Here is a 20,731-nt window from a genome sequence, read left to right as displayed (position 1 = left end):
CTTGAATAGCAGGCACGTTTCTGGCTTTGAGGTGGTTGGACAACTGAAAATGCACCTTCGCCTGCTGAGAAATGGGGCGATGGTTGTCAAGTTAGAGACTATACCCATCATCTCTGCGCTTGGCAAGCACCCTGCCACTTAGTGCCCAGGCTCGGCCTGGGACGGAGATGGATCAGGTTCCTCCTCAGAAGGTTGGATCCCATAGGCCCGGGGTGGGCAAACCTCGGCTCGCGAGCCACATGCGGCTCTTTGGCCCCTTGAGTGTGGCTCTTCCACAAAATACCACGGCCTGGGCGAGTCTATTTTGAATAAGTGGTGTTAGAAGAAGTTTAAGTTTAAAAAATTTGGCTCTCAGAAGAAATTTCAACCGTTGTACTGTTGATATTTGGCTCTGTTGACTAATGAGTTTGCCGACCACTGCCATAGACCTCTCAGCTCCACCCCAGCTTTCGCCATTTGGGAAAAGCATGTTTGCGGAAGAGGTAAAGGCTGCAAGGTCCTTCCAGCACGCAGTTTGGTAAGCTGCGCTTAGAAGAGAGCAGTAAATGGAGTAAGGTTGGACTTGGGTAAAGGCGAGAAGCATCTACAGTGTGCAGTCGCGCTTTGCACATCAGGACAGCATACTATTTTTCTATTATTGCTGTTATTTTGAAGTGGCTCTGAATGGGTGCATATGGCACTGCAGGGGTGCGTCTTAGTGGCTTTAGGCAGTTCGAGGGCTCTCGAACAAGTATCTGTCCAGTGGGTGCCCTAGAGTGTAGGGAGCACGAATGAATGGGCGCCCCTTCCTGGACCCAGCCCAGGTCACGCTGTTCCGAGGGGCGGGACTGACACTTGCTCGCTCCGAGGCCTCCACCTGCCGCTCAGGCTCCCCCTCCCTGGGAAGGAAAGAGGAGTCGCAGGCCAGCCTCAATCCAGCCCCACCCGCCCGCCGCCTGTCTGGGTTTGCGCTGTGTGTTTGGCTAGGATCCGGCTTGGGGTCCTGGGCCCTGTTTCCAGAGGCACTGCCCGGGCCTCGTAGGAGGGGGGACGGGGGGGGGTGCACAGTAGAGGCGTTGTTGCCCTAGCAGACGCCTCCTGTTTTGGGTTTCTTGGGCCATCCGCGTGGCTGGGAGCCTGGGTCCAGGGCTTCTCGCGTGTGAGTGCTGGCTCCCTAGGGGGCGACAGAGGGGAGCCGCCGACAACCCACCACGCCGATACCCCTGATTATGCGAGGCGGCCAGCGAGGCTTGCCCCGGAGATCCCCACGTTCTGTGTACAGTTTGGCGGCTGCGAAGCCCCGGAGGAACCCTTCCCCGCGCGGTAGCTACCCATGGGTGAGGCCACACATTCTCGGATCTTCGAGCGGCGAGGGGCCGGGGCCCCGGAGGGAAGTCTGTCTCGGGTGCGGGAGCCCTACCCTTGCTCGCCGCTCAGAGAATAGTTGAGCTCAAGGAAGGGCTGAGGCTCCCGGCACCCTAACCGGGGCGCGCGTGCCTAGGTTCCGGCCCAGAAGCCAAGTGTGTGCGTGTTTGGGCAGGGTCTCCCTGGCCGGAAGATGAGGGCTGTTTAGCCGCCTTCCACACCCAAGGCGCGGAAGTCCCCATCTAGCTGGAGTGCCTGCCCCTTGGAGACTCGGCAGCTCCGGGGTCCAGAAAGTTGCCTCGGGAATGAATGGCCTTTGCCAAGCGGTTCTGAAACTCTGGGCCCCTAGGGCTTCCCGAACGGAGGCGCTCAGACCCTCGTGGTCTCCCTTTGCCTCCGCCGCAGACGGCCAGGGGCTGGGAGGAATCTCCGTTTCTCCGGGTGGCTTTGGAGAGCGCTTCGGCGCGAAGGAAAGACTGTGCGGGTCTGGGGTGGGGGTGGCATTTGTCTGCCCTGCCCCGGCCCCCTCCTGCCCGGGGATAAAGTTGCCGGCGCAGACTGACCCCAGCCGGGATTTAGAGTTAAGCCCGGGGCTAGAAGGCCCAGAGTGGAGAGCCTCCGCGCCCGTGAGCTGGAAGTCTGAGGGTTCCCTCCCTGTTGGGACTGCCTGGGACCCCAACCTTCCACACCCCGGGGGCCTCCGTGCTTGCCGCGCCAGGGTGCGATTCCTGCCCCCACCCCTGAATACCCACAGCGCTGCTTCTGCGGTTTTTCCTTTTACCCCCACCCAGGTCCCGGCGTTTGGGAAGCAAGTGTCAGGGGTCGTCTGTGCACTCTCATTTGCACTTAGTGCAAAGCCCCGAAAACATGCCTACTTTTAAGGGGAGGGGGAAGCTTCGCTTGGAGGACACCTATTTTTATTTTAGTTATTTCAGGCCCATCTGGGTTTTAATAAATGCTAGAACTCAAACAAACTCCAGGAGTAGAAAGGCTGCGGATGCAACCCTCTGTGGGAGTAGCGTCCACTCCGGGCCCGGACGATGGATTGATAGGATTATTGGGAAATCGAATTCGGAATCAAATCCTAATAGTCTTCTCTGATTCCCTCAGAAGAGGTAGCTCCCGGACTCAGATGGGACGTCCTACCAAAGTTCGCCCTTGAGAATTACCGACTTCACCTCCCGCAGTGGGAAAGGCCAATTATAATAATTGTGTCAATGGATTTCGTTTCTTTAAAATTTTAAAAATATTGCCGGTCGCTTTCAAGTTTGGGTGGCAAATACATATTTGAGGGAGAAGCCGCGTTGTTGTGGAAGTTTCGTTTTCTGCCCAAATCTGCGGAACTGAGGTGCTCACCTCTCCAGTCCTAGCCTCTCTCCGGCCCCTTCCTTCCCTTCTCCTCCCCCCCCTACCCCCCCCGCCCCCCCGCCCCCGCCCTCTCCGGGCGCAGGGGTTTGGTCCCGCCCCGCACCTCTGTTCTCCGCGGAGTTGAGGTTTCGGAGTGTCTGGTCCGTGGGAGGCAGCTGCGGAGCCGGTGCTGGGCGGGCAGGGCGAGGCTGGGCGAGGGCGCGCGGTGCCCCCACCCCCCCGCACAGCCGGCCGCAGAGATGCAGCTTTGGGCGACGGCGGCGAGACTGTTGTCCTAGACTCGGGGCGGGTGGATCCCCGAGGCGCTCGGGGCAGACTCCCCTGAAGGCCTTCCTCCCGCATCTCTGGACGGCGCTGTGCTCTCGGAGCCGGGCGGGGGAAAACCTCTCAGAGCGGCTGGGGTTCCACTGTACGATCCCAGCCTAAACTTGAACTCTACGTGGAGCGGGTGGGGTGCAACGTTTTGAGAGATCAGGGGACCCCAGCTGTTGAGACGCCCCGAACGTGGGGTCTTGAACTCGGCGGGACACCTTTTGGAAGATGGGGGAAGGTGCTCTAGGGCGAAAGAGGGGGGAGGTTCTTGGGTGTTTGGATTCGGGTCCCCAGCTCCGCCAATCTGAGACGTGTGCGTGGTGGGATGGAAGGCGCGACGGGGGACCCAGGCTCCGCGGGTCTGAGACTTCCTCGGAACCGCCGGCGCTCCTCTTGCGGTTCCCGCACCTTGGTCTTCTCTCGCTCTGGGCTGGGGTTCGGGGCGGAGCTAGGCTGGGACTGGCTGGGGGCCGCCCCGCCCGCAGCCGGGCCGTCGCGCCGGCCCCCGGGGAGGAGTTATGATAATTTCCTTCTCATTAAGGCGCTCGGGTCCCCCGGCTATAGCCGGGACACAGTGCGGGCGCGGCTTCCCGGGTCCCTGGCAGGCCTGTTCGCCGGCGGCGGCAACATCTACGCTCCAGAGCCGCCGATGCGCATCCAGTGACCCGTTCTGCGAGGCCCGCGCGCGGCGGGGGCGGCGGCAGACGCTTGGCCACCGTGACCCCAATTTTGGATTTACCGCTGGGGGGGTGGGGGGAACCTGGATTTAACTGGCGACTGTTTTGGGGGACGCAAGACGCCATGTTGTGGAAAATAACCGATAATGTCAAGTATGAAGAGGACTGCGAGGTGAGCTGGGCACGGTGCAGCCTGGCCCCGCCCCAGGACAGTCTGGGAGGCGGGGGCCGCTGGACCGAGGCTGGGGGCCAGGGTGCAGAAGCAGCAAGCAGGCACCCGCCGCTGCCCCGCGATGGGACGGGGTCCACTTTCCCGGACACCCCCTAGTCGGTTTCTCCGGGGACCCCTTCCTGAATCGGGCCTTTTCCTAAAGATCTAGCCTCCGGAGCGGGGCCTGGAAAGAGAATGGCAAATCCCACCCACAAAGCTTACCGGTCGGTTTCAAGCGAAGCAAAACAGCCTTCTTCCCGTTTTCTCGGAAGAGCGCTGGTCCACAACCCTTTCTTAGACTTGGCTTTTACGCACGAAATCTCCGTCCGAATGGGTGTCTGACCTGCCCTTTGCGGAGTCTCCTCCCAGGCCGGCTTTCCCCAGCCCCGCTACCTTCTCGGGGAAAGAAGAAAACCAACCTAAGTTTGGTGTTCCAGAGAAGTGGGGGCTGGGGAGTGTTGAGGGGGGTGGTGCTGAGGCCAGATGGGGCCGTAAGCGCTCGGGAGTGCTCCAGCCTGTCGGACAGGTTGAGCTAGAGTTTCGGAGAGTGGGAGGGAGGGAGGCGGCGAGCGGGAAGAGGAAGACGACGCAGGTGGCGGGAGGCCTGAGCCCGGGCGTTGGGAGAGCGGAGCCGGGCCGGGGGCCCGCGGGAGCCCACCGCGGCCTCCGCACCTGGAGGGGCTGCCCCTGTCTAGCACCCCCGGACTCTTCCACTAGGGGGCGACAGTGCCATGTTTCTCCTGGTCCCCCACTACCCCGTGACCCCCGTCGTAGTCGGAGACACATCCTTTAGGAATTAAGTCGGACAGCAAGGGGACGTGAGCACGCAGTTGCCCAATTTCGGGGTTCTTAATTTTCGCTCTGTGCCTTGGTTTGTGGGGACACGGACCGTGGCCGGGCAGATTCGGCGCCTCACTTCCTATCCGCACTTGGTCGGGACACGCTAGCGGGGAGGGCAGCTCCGGCTGCGGCGCTTTCTCCTCCTCGCTCGCGTTCCTCCTGGAGTTACTCCGCGGCGCTGGGTGGCGGGCCCTGCTAGGGAGTGTCACTCCCCGGAGGTCTTTGTCCTGAGGGCGTGGAAAAGGAATTCCCTGGGGCGGGGGAGATGCGCACTTCCCGCGCTGCGCGCTTTATCCGCGCGCGCCGCCTCCCCACGTTCTTTTGCTTGGCGACGCGAACATGTGCGGGCTGGTGAGCGAGAGCGCCCTGCACCGGGTGCGCCGCGCGCCGACTTCCTCCGGGGCCTGGAGCTCGGACTTGGCGCTTTGGAGAGCCTCGGGCGTCGGGGCGCCCGGAGGTTCGCCGCCGGGCTTCGAGGGCGCGCCTCCCCAGGTCTTTCCCCAGTCTCCCTTTCCTTCGCCGACTCGCGGTTCACGCCGAAATCCCTGGGGCACATTGCTGCCGGGAGCCCTCCGTCCCGAGGGCAGGCCCGCGGGCTGGGTCCGGGCTGGGGCGCGGGGCCCGGGGAGCGCCCGGCTCAGCGCAGCGGCCGTGGCGGTTCGCGGTAGCGGGGTTTCGCACTAACCGGGTGTCGGTTTCTTTCCCCCAGGATCGCCAGGACGGGAGCAGCAATGGGAACCCGCGTCTCCCCCACCTCTCCTCGGCCGGGCAACATCTCTACAGCCCTGCGCCGCCCCTCTCCCATACCGGAGTCGCCGAATTCCAGCCGCCACCCTACTTCCCACCTCCCTACCAGCCGCTGACTTACTCCCAGTCGGCAGACCCCTACTCGCATCTGGGAGAAGCGTACGCTGCCATCAACCCCCTGCACCAGCCGGCGCCCGCCGGCAGTCAGCCGCAGGCCTGGCCCGGCCGCCAGAGCCAGGAGGCCGCCGGCTTGCCCTCGCACCACGGGCGCCCGGCCGGCCTGCTACCCCATCTCTCCGGGCTGGACGGTGGCGCTATGAGCGCCCGCAGGGATGGCTTCCGCCGCTCGGACCTGCTGCTGCCCCACGCGCACGCCCTGGACGCAGCGGGGCTGGCGGAGAACCTGGGCCTCCATGACATGGGGCAACAGATGGACGAGGTGCAGGTGAGCGCGTTTAGGGTCTTGCCCCCTCCTGCCCCGACTCTATCCCAGCCCCCTGCCCAGGCACCCCGGAACTTAACAAGGAAACTTTGTCATTTCTCCCCCAGATCGTGGATGAGCAGCACCTGCTTCTGCACGATCAGACTGTGATTCGAAAAGGTAGGGCCACACAGGGCCTTGTGTCCGGACTCTTACCGGGGTTGTGATTAACGTAATGGCAAGGTGGGGGCATTTGGTGGTTTACTTGGGACATTTGTGGTGGAAGGGACCAGAACTCTGGGAAGGCAGATTTTAGGAGTGAGAAGAAAGGGGATTTCTTTCCCATCTAAATGAAATCCGATACATGTTACTCCTTTAATTCCAGGGTGTTTTTTACCATGTTTGTTTGAGAGAGTCTCCGGAGTGAGATTTAATTTGAAAACAAACAAAAACACCAGGGCTTTAGTTGTGTGGTTGGTTGTGACAATTTTAATTGTCAAATGAGTTGATGTGATTTTTATTGTCGATTTCAAATATGCATATGGCAAGGATCCTTAATTCTGACCTGTAAGAAAGCATTTTGAAACAGTCTGGCCTACCAGATAGACAGCCCTAAAAGCACCAGGCCGGGGATCTGTCGGAGGCTGGGTTTATGCAGGATAAGGGGGGGTGGGATTTGGAAAATTGGATTATTGTATTTGGTAAGTGAGTGGCTCTTAGAATTAAGTAATGTACTTGATAGGATTACCAGTCTGGCTGTTTTAGGAAATGGAGGGGGCCTAAATGAAAGGTAGTTACGGTCTTGAAGTTAAACTGCTTGAAATCAGTTGGGGGGAAATGTTTTTTGTTTTGTTTCTTTAAAACACTCAGAAGATACACTGAATTTTCCAGTAAATTTATAACAGAACAGGTTTGTTTGTATTTAAAATCTTGCTGTTGCACTAAAGGTTTTGGCAAAGGATCTGAGTTTGTCCTCTGATTTTGGTTGTTTCTTGAGGGAGAAGAAAATAATACCATTTATTTAGTATCGAAGCAGTCTTTTGAAAACAAATGTCCTAATTAAGCAGATTTTTTAACAGTGACTATCGATTAAAAATCTCTCCATGCTTGGGATCTTGACTAATTAACTTCCCATGGTGCTAACTGGTGAATTTCACATTTGGTTATTTTTGAAGATCAAGGCAATCAGAAAAACCTGCATTTATAGCCCTATATGCAATGTTATTTGTTTAAAGAGCTCTCGGCATTCGGCATTGGTTAGTGGTTCGAAAAAGGGATCTTTTGCTTCGATGCAGCTCTGAAGACTGCCCTTCTGATCCTCATTCACAGGTCCCATTTCAATGACCAAGAACCCCTTGAGTCTCCCCTGTCAGAAGGAGCTGGTGGGGGCTGTGATGAACCCCAGTGAGGTCTTCTGCTCCGTCCCAGGAAGATTGTCCCTCCTGAGCTCCACATCGAAATACAAAGTGACAGTTGCCGAAGTCCAGAGGCGATTGTCCCCACCTGAGTGCTTAAATGCCTCATTACTGGGAGGTGTTCTCAGAAGGTATGTGGGGCACATTCTGCGCCTGGTGGCTGGGTGGCTGAAGGTGGCTATATGAAAGCACTGGGAGGTATTTTTAACATTTATGTAACTTTGAGACCTAACACTGAATTCCAATCAGCTCAGAGAGTTTTCGTACCTTTTGCTTTTAGAAAGTGCCAAATGTAGGAGGAGGTGCTAAAACAGCGCTAACGATTATCATTTGGTTAGAATTTATTCCACGCGTGAAGTGGTGGCCTCCAAATTAAGAGAAGAGAAGCTCCAGGGGTTTTGTCCGCCCAGGGAGTTGTTTTGGGGAGCTGCTGCAGTTTTTACGAGTGAAAATCTATCAGCTCCAGTACAGCTTGCAATACTCTGATTAAAAAAAAGGAAATGCTGGCCATGCTAAGAACAGTTTTTGCATTTACAGTGATTAATTAATGAGAACACCCTGTGGCATTTGATTATGATCCACATAATGTAGTAGACAGTCTTTTTTTTTTGAAGAATTTTAGTTTTGATGGCAGTCTAGGGATTTAAAGTTGTAAAATGTGGTTTCTTGAGAATAGTCACAGTCGACTCTCTTGTATGCAGAGCCAAGTCTAAAAATGGAGGCCGGTCCTTGCGGGAGAAGTTGGACAAGATTGGGCTGAATCTTCCAGCCGGCAGGCGGAAGGCTGCACACGTCACCCTCCTGACGTCTTTAGTAGAAGGTCAGTGGCGTTTTCTGGTGCTTTTCCTTTGCTGTGTTGTGCCTTTACTATTTCTCTAAGAAAAGTTTAAAAACAGCTCTTAACTTGGCCATGAGTCGAGCGAGATGAAGGTGATTGAATTGTCATAAGTTCATCACAATGAATCACAGTGCTTTTTGTCAAATACCGGTATCTGCCTGCTAACTCTTCTGTTCTGGGTTCTCCAGGAGATCAGTTCAAAAAAGAAATGAGTTTTCCTAACCTAAGAAAAACTATAGGATGTCGAGACATTGTCTGTTAAAACGACCCAGTTTTTGAAGATGCAGTGGATCAGTTGCTATCTATAATAATAAAAGTAATATGCTAATTAGACTGGACAGCTGGACGACCTTCTGGACCAAGCCAGGGCTGCGAGGGCTGAGGCAGCCGCTGTGGCTGGGAGGGCCAAGCCCCTTGCACGAAATTTTGTGCATCGGGCCTCTAGTACCTTTATAAAGCTTAGCTGTGCCCCGCTGGTGGTGTTCAGTGGGTGAGAGTGGACCTATGAACCAGGAGGTCCCTGTTCGATTCCCAGTCAGGGCACATGCATAAGTTGTGGGCTCAATCCCCAGTGGGAGGCATGCAGGCAGCAGCCAATGAATGATTCTCATCAATGATGTTTCTATCTCTCCCTTCCTCTCTGATTTTATTTAAAATCAGTAAAAAAATATTTTTAAAGAGCCTAGCTGCTTATTGGTGGACACAGAAGTATGGTTTCTGGTTATTGTAGTTGTGGGATATTGGGATTGTGCTCAGCAAAGAGAAGCCCTTGTAAAGGGGACTGACTGGCTCAGCTCACAATTCCTGTGCTCATTTAAAAGTGTTGGGGCCCACAGGTGAGTCCCTCTCCCTAATCCTAGGAGGTGGCATTTCAGTTTGTTGAATGGGCCTGCACTGCCCAACCTGGAAAATAGCAAGGATGCAATATAGTCTTTAAAGTGGGGATGAGAAAAGGTGAAATAATTAACAAAACTCGCAGGGGGAAGTGGCTTGGGACACTGGCAGGCTTATCCTGCAGCCTCCAGCCACCCGAACCCCTCACCCCACACTGGGCTCTGCCTGGGGGAGCCAATGTGGGGTGGTGTCCTGGTAGCCAGGCCATCTTTTTTTGTTGTTCATCCTCACCCAAGGATATTTTTCCATTGATTTTTAGAGAGAGTGGAAGGGAAGGGGAGACAGACATCGATGTGAAAGAGACCCACCCATTGGTTGCCTCTTGCAGGCTCCTGGGGCCAGGGGTGGAGCCTACAACCGAGATATGTGTCCTTTACTAGAATTTAACCTGAGACCCTTCAGTCCGTGGGCTGACGCTCTAACCACTGAGCAAACTGGCCAGGGCTAGTAGCCAGGCAATCTTTTGAACACTTTCTTTCTCTGGGCTGATGGGTGCTGCTCCAGTGCTAAAGAGATTTGGCAGGGCCCTACTCCACCTTTCTGTGAGTGTCTCAGGTCAGTGTAAGGAGAGAGGAGCTGAGTGAGCTGCCTGTTAACTGCCTGTTGGGGACCAGCTGTCTGCATGGCAAATGGTGGTGGATTCTGTGTGTGGTGCATCAATGCGTCCTCACTCAGGTTTCTTGCCTAGTGTAGGGGGATGAATAAGAAAGTGCCAGAACAATGGTTCTCAGATCCTGCCTGATTCAGGAAAGTCCTCAGAGGCAAGTGGATGAAGGGGGCACGGTTTGGGCTTCTGAAAGCTCCACCCGCCTCACCGTGTGCCGTCGGCACTGGGCTTGCCTGGGGCGGGGGAGGTGACTGTTGGTTTTCTCTCCCTCTGCTCCCCAGTATCTTGGACAAAGCTGGTAGGTAGGGCCCTTAAAGAAACATTCTAGAGACTTGGCTCCTTCGGCAACGGGGTGCCCTAGTTTAAAAAGAAAGTTCCGGGTCAAAGACGTTGTAACAGTTTCAAGAAGAGAAGCGACCAGTTTGCTGTTGTCAGACATAGTCTTCCTGGGAGGGCCAAGCCCCTTGCACGAAATGTGTTTCTCTTTCACATTTCTCTTTCACACCCATCAGTGTTTCTCTTTCTCCTTTCCATTTTCCTGCTTCTCCACAAAGATAACTACTTTTACTATCAAGTAAGCACGGGAGTGTCTCAAGGTCGATCTCTTCAAGTTGGGCAGGGGACCGGTTAGCCTTGCTCAGGTGTAGTTTGAAGTTTTGGGGACTGTGTTCCTCACATTGTAGGACTCACCCTCTGCCCGTAGGAGAGAGGGCCTCACCAGCTGGAGTGCTGTCCCTGTTGACTACGCTTTCTTTTATTTTTGAGAGCGGGGAAAGGAGAAAGAAAAACACTGATGGGTTGCCTCCCACACACTTCCCGACCAGGAATCGAGCCCTCAACCTTTCCAGTGTACCAGGTGACGCTCCAACAACTGAGCCACCTTGCCAGGGCCCTGTCTGTGATTGCAGTGAGGTTGCAGTGACTGAAGGACAGTGCCAAAAAGGGGGACAGGACAGCGTCCGTACACCCTAACGTCTTTCATGATTCTAGGGGAGGCTGTTCATTTGGCTCGGGATTTTGCGTATGTCTGTGAAGCTGAGTTTCCTAGTAAACCGGTGGCCGAGTACTTAATTAGACCTCATCTCGGAGGACGGAATGAGATGGCAACGAGGAAGAACATGCTGCTGGCCGCACAGTAAGTACACAGATGACTTTCTGCTGTGACCTTGAAGTTGAGGCGCCAGCCCCAGCCCCTGGTGCTCAAGAAAGAAATGCTGGTTAAATAAGTTAGGGTGGGGAGCAAGCGAAAATGACAAGGAGCTTCTTTACAAAGTCAGATACCTGGAAAGAGTAAGTGAAATGAACGAATGCATTGTAGTGAATGTCTTTGAGCTGCTTAGCTGTTGTGCTCAAAATAGTTAACCTACCCTTTCCTGATCGTATTTGCATATCTTAAAAAATGTGTTGAACAGATTATTTGTTTTGTCACATCCAGTAAAGATTGTTTCCCTTCTGCCTCCTTTTAACGACTTTTGTTTCTTAAATGTAGTGATGACTGGATTTGCAGGAGACAAGTGGGCAATTTAAATATCTCAAAACCCACTTACTGCAGCTGCAGGATTTCTCATGGAAACCAGCAGTAAATTGGTTTAAAAATCATGGGAAATGAAGCAGAACGAGTCCAGTTGAAAATGGGCAAAAGGGAGGGAGCACAGTGAACCAGCCTGGATAAAAAGTGAATTTCAGGGAGATGTGTGACTCTCCGAATTGGTGAATTGGTTTCTTGAACTGGCCCAGCACCAAATGTCCCTTAACACTCTGGTGCTGGAATCCTGATCCCACCTGATGACCTTGGCTGCTGACTGGCTTACCTGGGGTTAATCCTGTTATCTTCTAATCACTGAGGATTAAAAAGATAGTGCTTCTAAGAGTTGACGAGCACATAATAGGTACTAAGTGAGGCAATTGGTATTAGTTTAAAGCCTCCTGCCTTGGCTCAGGCCAGCCAGGGCTCTGCTTGACTCCCAGGTGTTCTCCTCAAGAGCTAGATTGAGCTCACAGGTGTGTGTTATGTTCACAGGCAAGTGTGTAAAGAATTCACCGACCTTCTCAACCAAGACCGAACACCCAACGGGAACAACCGGCCGCCCCTGGTCTTGGAGGCGAACATTCAGAATTGCCTGTCTCACTTCAGCCTGATTACCCACGGGTTTGGCAGCCAGGCCATCTGTGCCGCCGTGTCTGCTGTGCAGAACTACATAAAAGAGGCTTTGGTCATCGTAGAGAAATCCTACATGAACCCCGGAGACCAGAGTCCAGCCGATTCCAGCAAGACCTTGGAGAAGATGGAGAAGCATCGGAAATGAAACAGGTGGAAACAAAGGGACGAAGAGTCTGCAAGAGGAAAAAAATCTCCAGAACCGCTCTCACCGGCACAGATGGGGAAACTCCTCGGCCCCGGTGGGGGGACAAGTTGAGCTTTTACTTGCCTTCCCATTGAAAGGCCTCTGTTGGCCTCGGAGTTGGACCTGCCCTCTGGGAGTCCTTAGTATTTCTCTGGCGCTGAAGCGTCTCCTTAACTCTGGACAAGTGATCAGAAGGTGACAAGTACTGGTTCTCTGTTCATTAAGCTTATGTTTTATTTTGAACCCCATTCTTCCTGTCTCTGAAAGTGGTGCTACAAGTTTTCAAACCTTTTAAATCCATCCCCTGGGCTAACAAACCCCACATGCTTAGCTGTTGAAATGTCAAACCCATGTGATTCAAATCAATAATAACTTTCAGTGTTAAGGTCATTGCTGGCTTCCTGCCCACTAACTGTTTATCTTTAGAAAAAAGTGTTTATCTAGCATCTTCAGATATCAAATCCTGCATTCGGTAGGAGGCAGACTCTCCGCTTAGCAACTAACTAATAGGTGGTATTGAACACACTTAAAAATCCCCTTGTTCAAAAGGGGCTTTTGGGTTTTACAAAACACGTAGAAACAAAGCCTGCTGATTTTATGTTGTTTGTTTTTTTTAACTTTGAAAATTAACTCTTCAAATGGGAGATTCTTTGAAATGACATGTTCCTTTAAGGTACTGAAGCTTTATTTGCATATTTATTTCACATCTTGGTGATTCGAGTAAACTTGAAAAGGGTAGGCATGAAGCGTTTTTTGCTGCCTGTCACCCCCAGGTCCCAGAGGAGGCGCTGTTATTTTGAGAAACAGTGTGTCTCGTGTACAGATTTTATTTATGCATAATTTAATCGGGTCTGTAAATACGGGTGCACTTCTTAGTGACTTTTTGAGAAATGGGGTTCCATTTTAATAACTTTTAAAGGTGATGGGGTCATCTAAAACACATCTTTAGGTTTTATTGATATGTACACAGGGTGTTACGAATTAGGATCCTGGGCTCTGTTCTATTTAACTGAAGCTCTCTGTTCACAAAGCGATAACTTTGTGTCTCATTCCTGTTGGGCTAATCCCAAACAGGAGTGTGCGGTGCAGTGTATGGGGTGCCATGGAGATTTGGAATTGAACTCCATGCCTGTAAATGTTCACACATTAAATTGTGTATATGATACCTGTACAATAAAAAGTATTCTCTATAGAAGCTGTGACAGTCTGGTGATGACTTGATTGTTTTAAAGTCTCTTAAGATGAGTGGAGCAATGGGCTGAGCTGTCTATGGTTTGACTGGCTTAGTTCAGAAGACGGAGTAAGAAGATTGCAAGCCAAGGGAAATCGGGAGTTTCATTTTTCTCTGCCCTGCAAGACTGCTCAGCTGCCCCAGGTTCTGTGCTCACCAGCGTCCCTCAGCGGCGTATAGGGCCATCTCACCGAAAGGGGTGTTGGGAAGTGTGTGAGGGACAGTTTATTGACAATAGTGAGAGGTGCCGACAGTTTGGGAATAACGTCTCTTGTGTAAGGCTGCCCTGTTGAGAAACACTACTCTATGGCCAAGTTGCCACCTCAAAGTATACGGAGAATGGAAACGATTGTAGGCGCTCCTTGGGCAGACATTCCTTAGGAGGACTTGGCATTCAATCAAATGCAAGCCATGGAGGTGTAGGCTCGTTTTCATGATTGTTTTCAATCAATCGAAGTTCACGTTTTGGGGGCGCAGGAGTTCGAATCTATCCATGGTGTGCTCATCATTTAGTCTGCTGGGCAAATCAGAGGTTGCGTCTCTTGCCCTCCGCTCCCAGAGCAGAGGAGTCTGGCAGGGCCTGCGAACTTGCTGGATGTCTTGAGGATCTTGGATGCACACCATCGGGACTTGGTTTCAAGTTGAAGTGGCCTGGCATGTCCTCCAGGAAGTGATGTGTTTATAGTTTGGCACGAGTGGCTGGGCTTCAAAGGGAAGTGGGAGCAGAGGGTTTTCCACAGTGGATAAGGCCTTTGCTTCAACTCCAGTCTCATAATCCTTAATGCATAACTACCAAGTGCCCAGCAATTCCTGACTTAATGTTGGCATTGGATGTTAAGTAACTTAAACTCTGCCAACCTAATACTTTGCTCTTGGCAGCCTGTACTTGGCCCTGAACGTTCTCATTTAGTTCGGTTTATCTGGTTGACATGTCAAAAATCACAATTGCTTTGCTTCAGAGCAGCTAAAAGGTCTTCTGTTGGCAGTTATTTCTCAATCAAGGCGTGAGATTATTGGGTGTTAAAAGGAAGTTATGGGGGCAAAGGGCCGAAGGTAAAAGGACTATTTTGTTATCTGCATCTTAACCTGCTTCTGGCTTTTAGGAGCTGCGCCGAATTGCAATGCAGACAATGTTCTGGAAACGCCCCAAAGTCCACCAAGCACTGAAGTGAGTCAGACGCAGGGCTTATCCTGGCTCCGTGCTCAGTTCTTTCTCCTCCTTCCCTCTACAAGTCCACAGACAGCCGCTGACTCCTGGGCCCGGTGCACAATAATGACAGGTTTTTCTTCCCAACACCTGGGCTGATACCATGCCAAACAACCAAGTCCCCTCAAAAGGTCCCTCCTAAACCGTCGAGGGCTCTTGCTGACTGAGAGAAGGGCGCTTGGCGCTTGGAGCCCCTCCAGCTCCTGTGGTCTATGTGCGTAGGGATTGGTGGACCTTTGCTTCCCATCAGCTGGGGTGATTTTTGTTTCAAGCCCTGTGTTAGTGAGATGGCGCTTCTTTCTCTTTCCCCTTTGCCCTGTCCTTTTCAACTCTGGCTGTTTGACAAATTGGGCTTTGTATTAAGGCACGTGCACTCCTGAAGTCTGCCCTTTGGGAGAAGGCATGACGATTCTCCCTTTTCTCCCCTGGTTGCACTGAAGGAAAACCCATCATTGTCTGAAGGCACGCTTCTAGAATTCCATTAATGACAGAGATGTCTGAGCAGGACTGCATCTGTTGACTGGAGACTTGCCCATCCAGGCACCTGGCACCTCCAAGATGCCCCTTCCCCGCAGACAGCCCGTGTTCAGGTTCTCTGGGAGGTCAGAGGGTGTTTTCAATAGCACTTCACGGTGGTTTTATCTTCCATGTGCGCACAGTTTACGCTGAGGGTTAGGAAAGGGATGATGAGTCTGTTTCTCATTTTCAACGATTCCATAACAATGGCCATCATTCTTTTGGGGGGGCGGGGGTCTGGTGGCAGGGTAAACTCTGAGACCTGAAGTTCCTGTGTTTCAATGCTAAAAAACAAAACGGGATAGGGTCATGGGTGGGTGAAAGACAGAAACTACTCAAGCTCAAGGCTTGGTGGTTGGGGGCTTCTGGGACCCATTGTCTGGTTTCCTGGGGGAAACATTATCTACCAGGTGTTGTCAATTCCCAAAGAGGTTGCTGTCACTTCTGATGACTTCTGAGTATTTCTCCAGCTTTTCCCTTGTGCTGGGTAGAGTGGTGTCATCAGGTGGCCATTTAATTTGTCTTTGTAAGTGGGTGGAGAACCTGGAAAGTAGCCACCAGTGGTCCCAGAGGCAAGAACTGCCCGAGGCTCCTTTAAGTGTGCTTTCCAGGTGAGTGAGCTCTCTGCTATCCTGGGAGGCAGTGACCCTTAGCAAATGCCCTCTCCAGAGCCTGAGCTCAGTGGGTGGTGAGGGCTTTCCCCGGAGTGGGACATAAGGTTTGCTCTCGAAATTTTGATGCTGCAATGCATGAGTGTGCTCTCCCCAGGGGTGTTCTTGCATCCTCGATGGTAAGAGAAGTGTTGACTTCCCTTTCCCAGATAGCACTATACCTTGGATTTCTCTTCCAGTGCACAGTCTTCATTTGCTTCTCTGAAATTCAAAAGCCACTGCGCTGGGAGGCTTGATGACACTTGGAGCCTTCAAAATCTGGCCCTTTCCTGGTTTTGCCAACCCAGGCTGGCATCATGCCAAGGTCTGCTAATGCAAAGCCTATGCACCTTGAAAAGTCTTTGTCCACCAGTAACATGGAACAAGCTTGCAGACGCAAACTTGACTTCCTGATTTAAAAAAATTACTATTACATTGTTATTCATAGTCTCATGAAACGCTGCTGTTTTTGGCACTATCCTGAGCACTGAAACGTCCTCGCTCTTTCGGATAACATCTTCCTGAGGGAGAGGAGTAGAAGAAAAACATAGAAAGTGAGTGGATTTAATAATTCCAGGGACCTCTCCAAGGAATAGCGCTGTTAACAATGTTTACAAGGTCAAATCTCAGTGGTTTTTTCATGATACATGGGGTGTTCCTTGTGACTTCTCCACATTTTCCAAGGAAAAATCTTCCATTTAAGGAATGACAGTCACAGGTGAGAGTTGATGGGTTGAAGAGGGTATCTTGGCAGCTGGCCCTTGATGAGACTAGAAGCCTTTGGGACTTCATGGGTGTTATGGGTTGAATTGTGTCTCCAAAAAAGCTACGCCCAAGCCCTAACCTCTCAGAATGTGACCTCATTTGGAAAGAGGGTTGTTGGTAATTAAATTGAGGTCACATTTGGAGAACAGTGGGCCTTCCTCCAGTATCATTTGTGTCCTTCCAAGAAGAGGCAGCATAGCTACCCGAGGGGAAGCCATGTGACAGCAGAGACAGATTGGAGAGTTGCAGCCACAGCCAAGGACCACCAAGGAGTGCCGACCACCACCAGAAGCCGGAAGAGGCCAGGGATTCTCCCCTACAGAGTTCAGGGGAAGCGTGGCCCTGGATTTTGGATTCTAGCCTCCAGAATTTCTGTTGTCCTAAGTTGCCCAGTTTATAGTATTTTGTCATGGCACCACTACGAAACTAGTACAATGGGAAAGTATTTTTTCCCTTTGTTATTTTCTCCCCATCGATCTCTCTGTGGGTTCTTTTCTAAACCCTGGGTATCCACAAAGAATGAGCAAGCCACCTCTGGTCTGATTGCCAGGTCAGGTCCATCGGACATCGCAGAGGCTCTTCACTGTTAAATGAAACATTTCCCTGCTTGTTCCTTCTTAACCACTACACTGATGCTCACTGCTGTTTCCCAGTGGCAAGGGTAGCCAATGACCTGATCTTTCAGCTTCTGGGGAAGGAGTCACCCCAACATCTCTGTCCAAAGCAAACCCTAAACTCTTGGAGGTCTTTTTTGCTTCTCCATTCTATTTGTTTACCGTATTTCACTTAACTGGAAACCCCTGGGTATCCCAACATTGATCCCTCAGAGCAGTGGCCACTAAACCTGGCAGGTCACACCAGAGGCACTTGGAAGGACTATATATTGATGCCTCTCTGTCTTTGATCTGCTGGATCAGAAACTCTGGGTCTAGGATGTAGGAATCACAAAGGGATTCCTTCTGGTTTAATTGTCTGGCTCCTCCAGCTGACCCTCACGCCCACCAGGGCAGGCAGCATGTCCGTCTTGCCCCCAGGCTCTCACCATGCACTGACAAGTCAATGCCCAGCACGGGCATCAGTAGGCATCTGTGTTGAATCACAGGCTGAGTGGGCCTAGGGTGGGGTGTCTGGGTGGTCCTTGCAAACGGCCCTTCTCTTGAGCCTCTTCAGTGCTCAGGGCCACATGGGCATCCAGAGCTGACCCACCAGAAAGGAGTCCGTCCCCTGTTCTCTTAGCTAGCTGGTACACATGGTGTGCATGTGATTGTTGGACTGAGGTCTGGCTCCCTTAATAAGAGTGTGGGCTCCACGAGGCAGGCAGGCTCCGGGCAGCTTTATCCCTGGCATAACTAGACACTAGCACGGTGGGTGGATGGATGGACAGTTGGATGGTTAAAAGGAAGGAAGGATGGATGAATGAATGGATGCTATGTTCATCTAGTGAGTAGGGGCCAAGGACTCTACAATACACAGGACAGCTCCCCGCAATAAAGAATGATCTGCCCCAAAACTTAATAGTCCAGAGGTTGAGAAATGTTGCTCTAAACGTAGGACAAAAATCTGGAAGCATTACTCACACCGTTAAGAGAATGTGGTGGATTATTGGTTCACTTTTTACCTGGTTTGTTTCTATATGGTATATAACATTTTTAAAGACAAATATGCATTACTTTTATAAATAAAAAAAGAAATGCCATAGTGTGTATATACAGGAGTAGGTGTTAAGTGAATAAATAAATGCTTAAATAAATGAATAAAGGGAGTGTATGCAAGGTTCCCCAGAGACAGGGCAAGACCTGCCGCCTTGAGCAACTGGTTCCTAGCTTTGGATTTGGTGCTAAGGTTTCTCACCTGCAGCAGTTGCTTGGAGGAGAGGAGGCCGCCCCTCCTCCCCCACCCCCCCCCACCCCCGCTCCCCGCCCCCCATGGTTCTTTTCCTCTTTGGCCGGAGAATACTTATTTTCTGTGAGCAGGAGTGGTTGTTCCACCAGCCATTTAAGAAAATCTTCAGAAAGACAGAATTTTCTCAGCTCTTATTGCTGACTAGTTCTAGCTGATGACAGAATGAATTCAAGTGTCACAAACAATTTCTTTTTTTATTGTTGACAAAAGTAAGAGACATTACATGCCTGTACACACTTAGAATGTCTTTGGGAGGACAGATGAGACCCCACTGAGAGGTCCCTCTGGGCAGGGGGCTGGGGGACAGAGCTTCCACTCATTTTGTCCAGTTTGAATGTTGTTGTTTTTTACATTTTTATTTATTGATTTTCGAGAGAGAGAAAGGGGGAGAGGGAGAGAGAAACATTGACTTGTTGCTCCACTTATTTATGCATGCCTTGGTTGCTTCTTGTATGTGCCCTGACCAGGGATCAAACCCAAAACGTTGGTGTATGAAGATGACACTCTAACCAACTGAGCTGCCTGGCCAGGGCCAGTTTGAATGCTTTAACTTGTGTGTGTTCAAAACAAACAAAACCTGCTCTCAAACCTATAAAAACACTAGGTTTAGTAAAAACACACACAAAATCTGATGCTTACTGTAAAACAAAGAACCTACAGAAAGAGAGAAAATACACCTGCATTATGTCATTTTAGTCCATTTAACAGATGAGGTACCCGGTATGGCTCAGTGGTTGAGCGTCGACCTATGAACTAGGAGGTCATTGGTTCAATTTCTGGTCAAGGCACATACCCACGGGCTGGATCCCCAGTGTGAGGCATGCAGGAGGCAACCGATCAATGATTCTCTTCATTGATGTTTCTGTATCTCTCTCTCTTCCTCTCTGAAATCAATAAAAATATATTAAAAACAGCCCTAGCCGGTTTTGCTTAGTGGATAGAGAGAACGTTGGCCTGAGGACTGAAGGGTCTGGGTTCGATTCTGATCAAGGGCACATGCCCGGGTTGCAGGCTCCATCCCCAGTAGGGCAAGTGGAGGAGGTAGCTGATCAATGATTCTCTTTCATCATTGATGCTTCTCTCTCTCTCTCCCTCTCCCTTTCTCTCTGAAATCAATAAAAATATTAAAAATAAAAATATATTAAAAACAAACAAACAAACAAAAAAATAAACGAGGCACTGGAGGCTGGGGCTGAGGTGGCCTAGTGAGGCAGCCTCCAGAAGTCAGACTATTAGCCATGGTCTTGCCAGCAGACACTCTCCTGACAGTTGTAGGAGGTAGGCATTATACCCGCCTCTTACAGATGGAGAAACCACTCCAGAGTCCTGTCCTTGGGAGGCAGGCAGCAAAGGGAAGGTTACTGGGAAGGGCTCTCCGAGCTTCAGTGTCCTAGCCTGCTAGGAAGGAGCTAGAAATAGACATATTCTGAGAGATAAATGCTCTACCTCACGCCAAGTGCGTGGCTCAGTGCCTGGTACAGTAAGTGCTCAATAAAAGAGGGGGAGAAGTGAGCAGGAAAGGAAGGAAGGGAGTGAAGGGAAGAGAGGGAAGGGGAGAAACCCCTGGATGTCTCCACAGTGCACCCTGCCCCTCCTTTTGCAGAGTAGTGGGGAGGTGGGGCCTGCTGAGCTCAAGGTCCCTGCCCAGACTCCAGCTCAGTCGCATTGACTCAGCCTTTAGGGCCCCTCTTATTGTTGCCTCCCTTCCCATGGCTTGTCTTTCAGCCTGTAAGGTTTCTTCTACCTCCTACTGCCTCACCTGCTTGCCTTATTCTTAGCCCTACTCTCACCTTGGGCATCGTCTCCTCCTGGAGCCTTCCCAAACTTCTCAGTTCCCGTCACACCTCCTGTCACACTGTGTGGTAACTGGCTGTGTTGCATCTGCCTCCTCCCAGTTCCTGCTGTCTAGGAAGTTCCTGTGGTCTGTTCATAGCTGTACCCCAGTGTGCAGCTGGGAATCTGGTTCATGTTGATTGATGTTCAATAGATATCCATGGATGATTTATACCAAAAGGACAGGAATTGCTCAAGTGAATCTCTGTTAGACAATTTAGGTATTCTTCTATCCATCCATCCATCCATCCATCCATCCATCCATCCACACATCCATCTATCCCCCATCCATCCATCCATCCATCCATCCATCCATCTACCCATTCATCTATCCCCTATCCATCCATCCATCCATCCATCCATCCATCCATCCATCCACTTGTCCACATCTATCCACCCACCCACCATGCTAGTACTGGAGTCTGCCTTGTGGAGCCCACAGTCTCTGAGGGGAGCCAGCCCTCAGTCCAGCAATCACATGCATATATAACTACCAGCTTTGTGGGCTCTGCATAAGGAAAGGAAGGGCAACCAGTCAAAAAGTTGCTGCCCCAGTAGTTCTTGCAATAGAAGAACTTGAAAGGGTGATATTCCCAGCATTCAGCAGC

At 51.5% G+C, this 20,731-nt stretch overlaps 1 protein-coding gene across 3 annotated transcripts; it reads left to right on the top strand.

Moving 5' to 3' along the window:
• The first annotated feature begins 3,581 nt into the window (after positions 1–3,581).
• On the top strand, positions 3,582–13,218 carry TFAP2C (transcription factor AP-2 gamma). Of its 3 annotated transcripts, none has more exons than XM_008141199.3 (7): positions 3,582–3,873; positions 5,462–5,944; positions 6,049–6,100; positions 7,250–7,466; positions 8,037–8,155; positions 10,665–10,809; positions 11,695–13,218. In XM_008141199.3, exons 1-7 carry the CDS (start codon positions 3,826–3,828, stop codon positions 11,978–11,980), a joined length of 1,350 nt encoding a protein of 449 aa, XP_008139421.1. In that variant the 5' UTR covers positions 3,582–3,825; the 3' UTR covers positions 11,981–13,218. The 3 variants fall into 3 exon arrangements, with proteins under 3 accessions (XP_008139421.1, XP_028000855.1, XP_054579625.1); XM_028145054.2 differs by lacking the exon at positions 3,582–3,873 and adding an exon at positions 5,088–5,244; XM_054723650.1 differs by lacking the exons at positions 3,582–3,873; positions 10,665–10,809 and adding an exon at positions 5,088–5,244 and having other exon boundaries at positions 11,695–11,885.
• Positions 13,219–20,731: the final 7,513 nt, after the last annotated feature.

The sequence above is a fragment of the Eptesicus fuscus genome, chromosome 12 (genome assembly GCF_027574615.1).
Source record: "Eptesicus fuscus isolate TK198812 chromosome 12, DD_ASM_mEF_20220401, whole genome shotgun sequence".
Lineage (NCBI taxonomy): Eukaryota > Metazoa > Chordata > Mammalia > Chiroptera > Vespertilionidae > Eptesicus > Eptesicus fuscus.
This window is presented reverse-complemented; position numbering and strand designations above follow the sequence as displayed.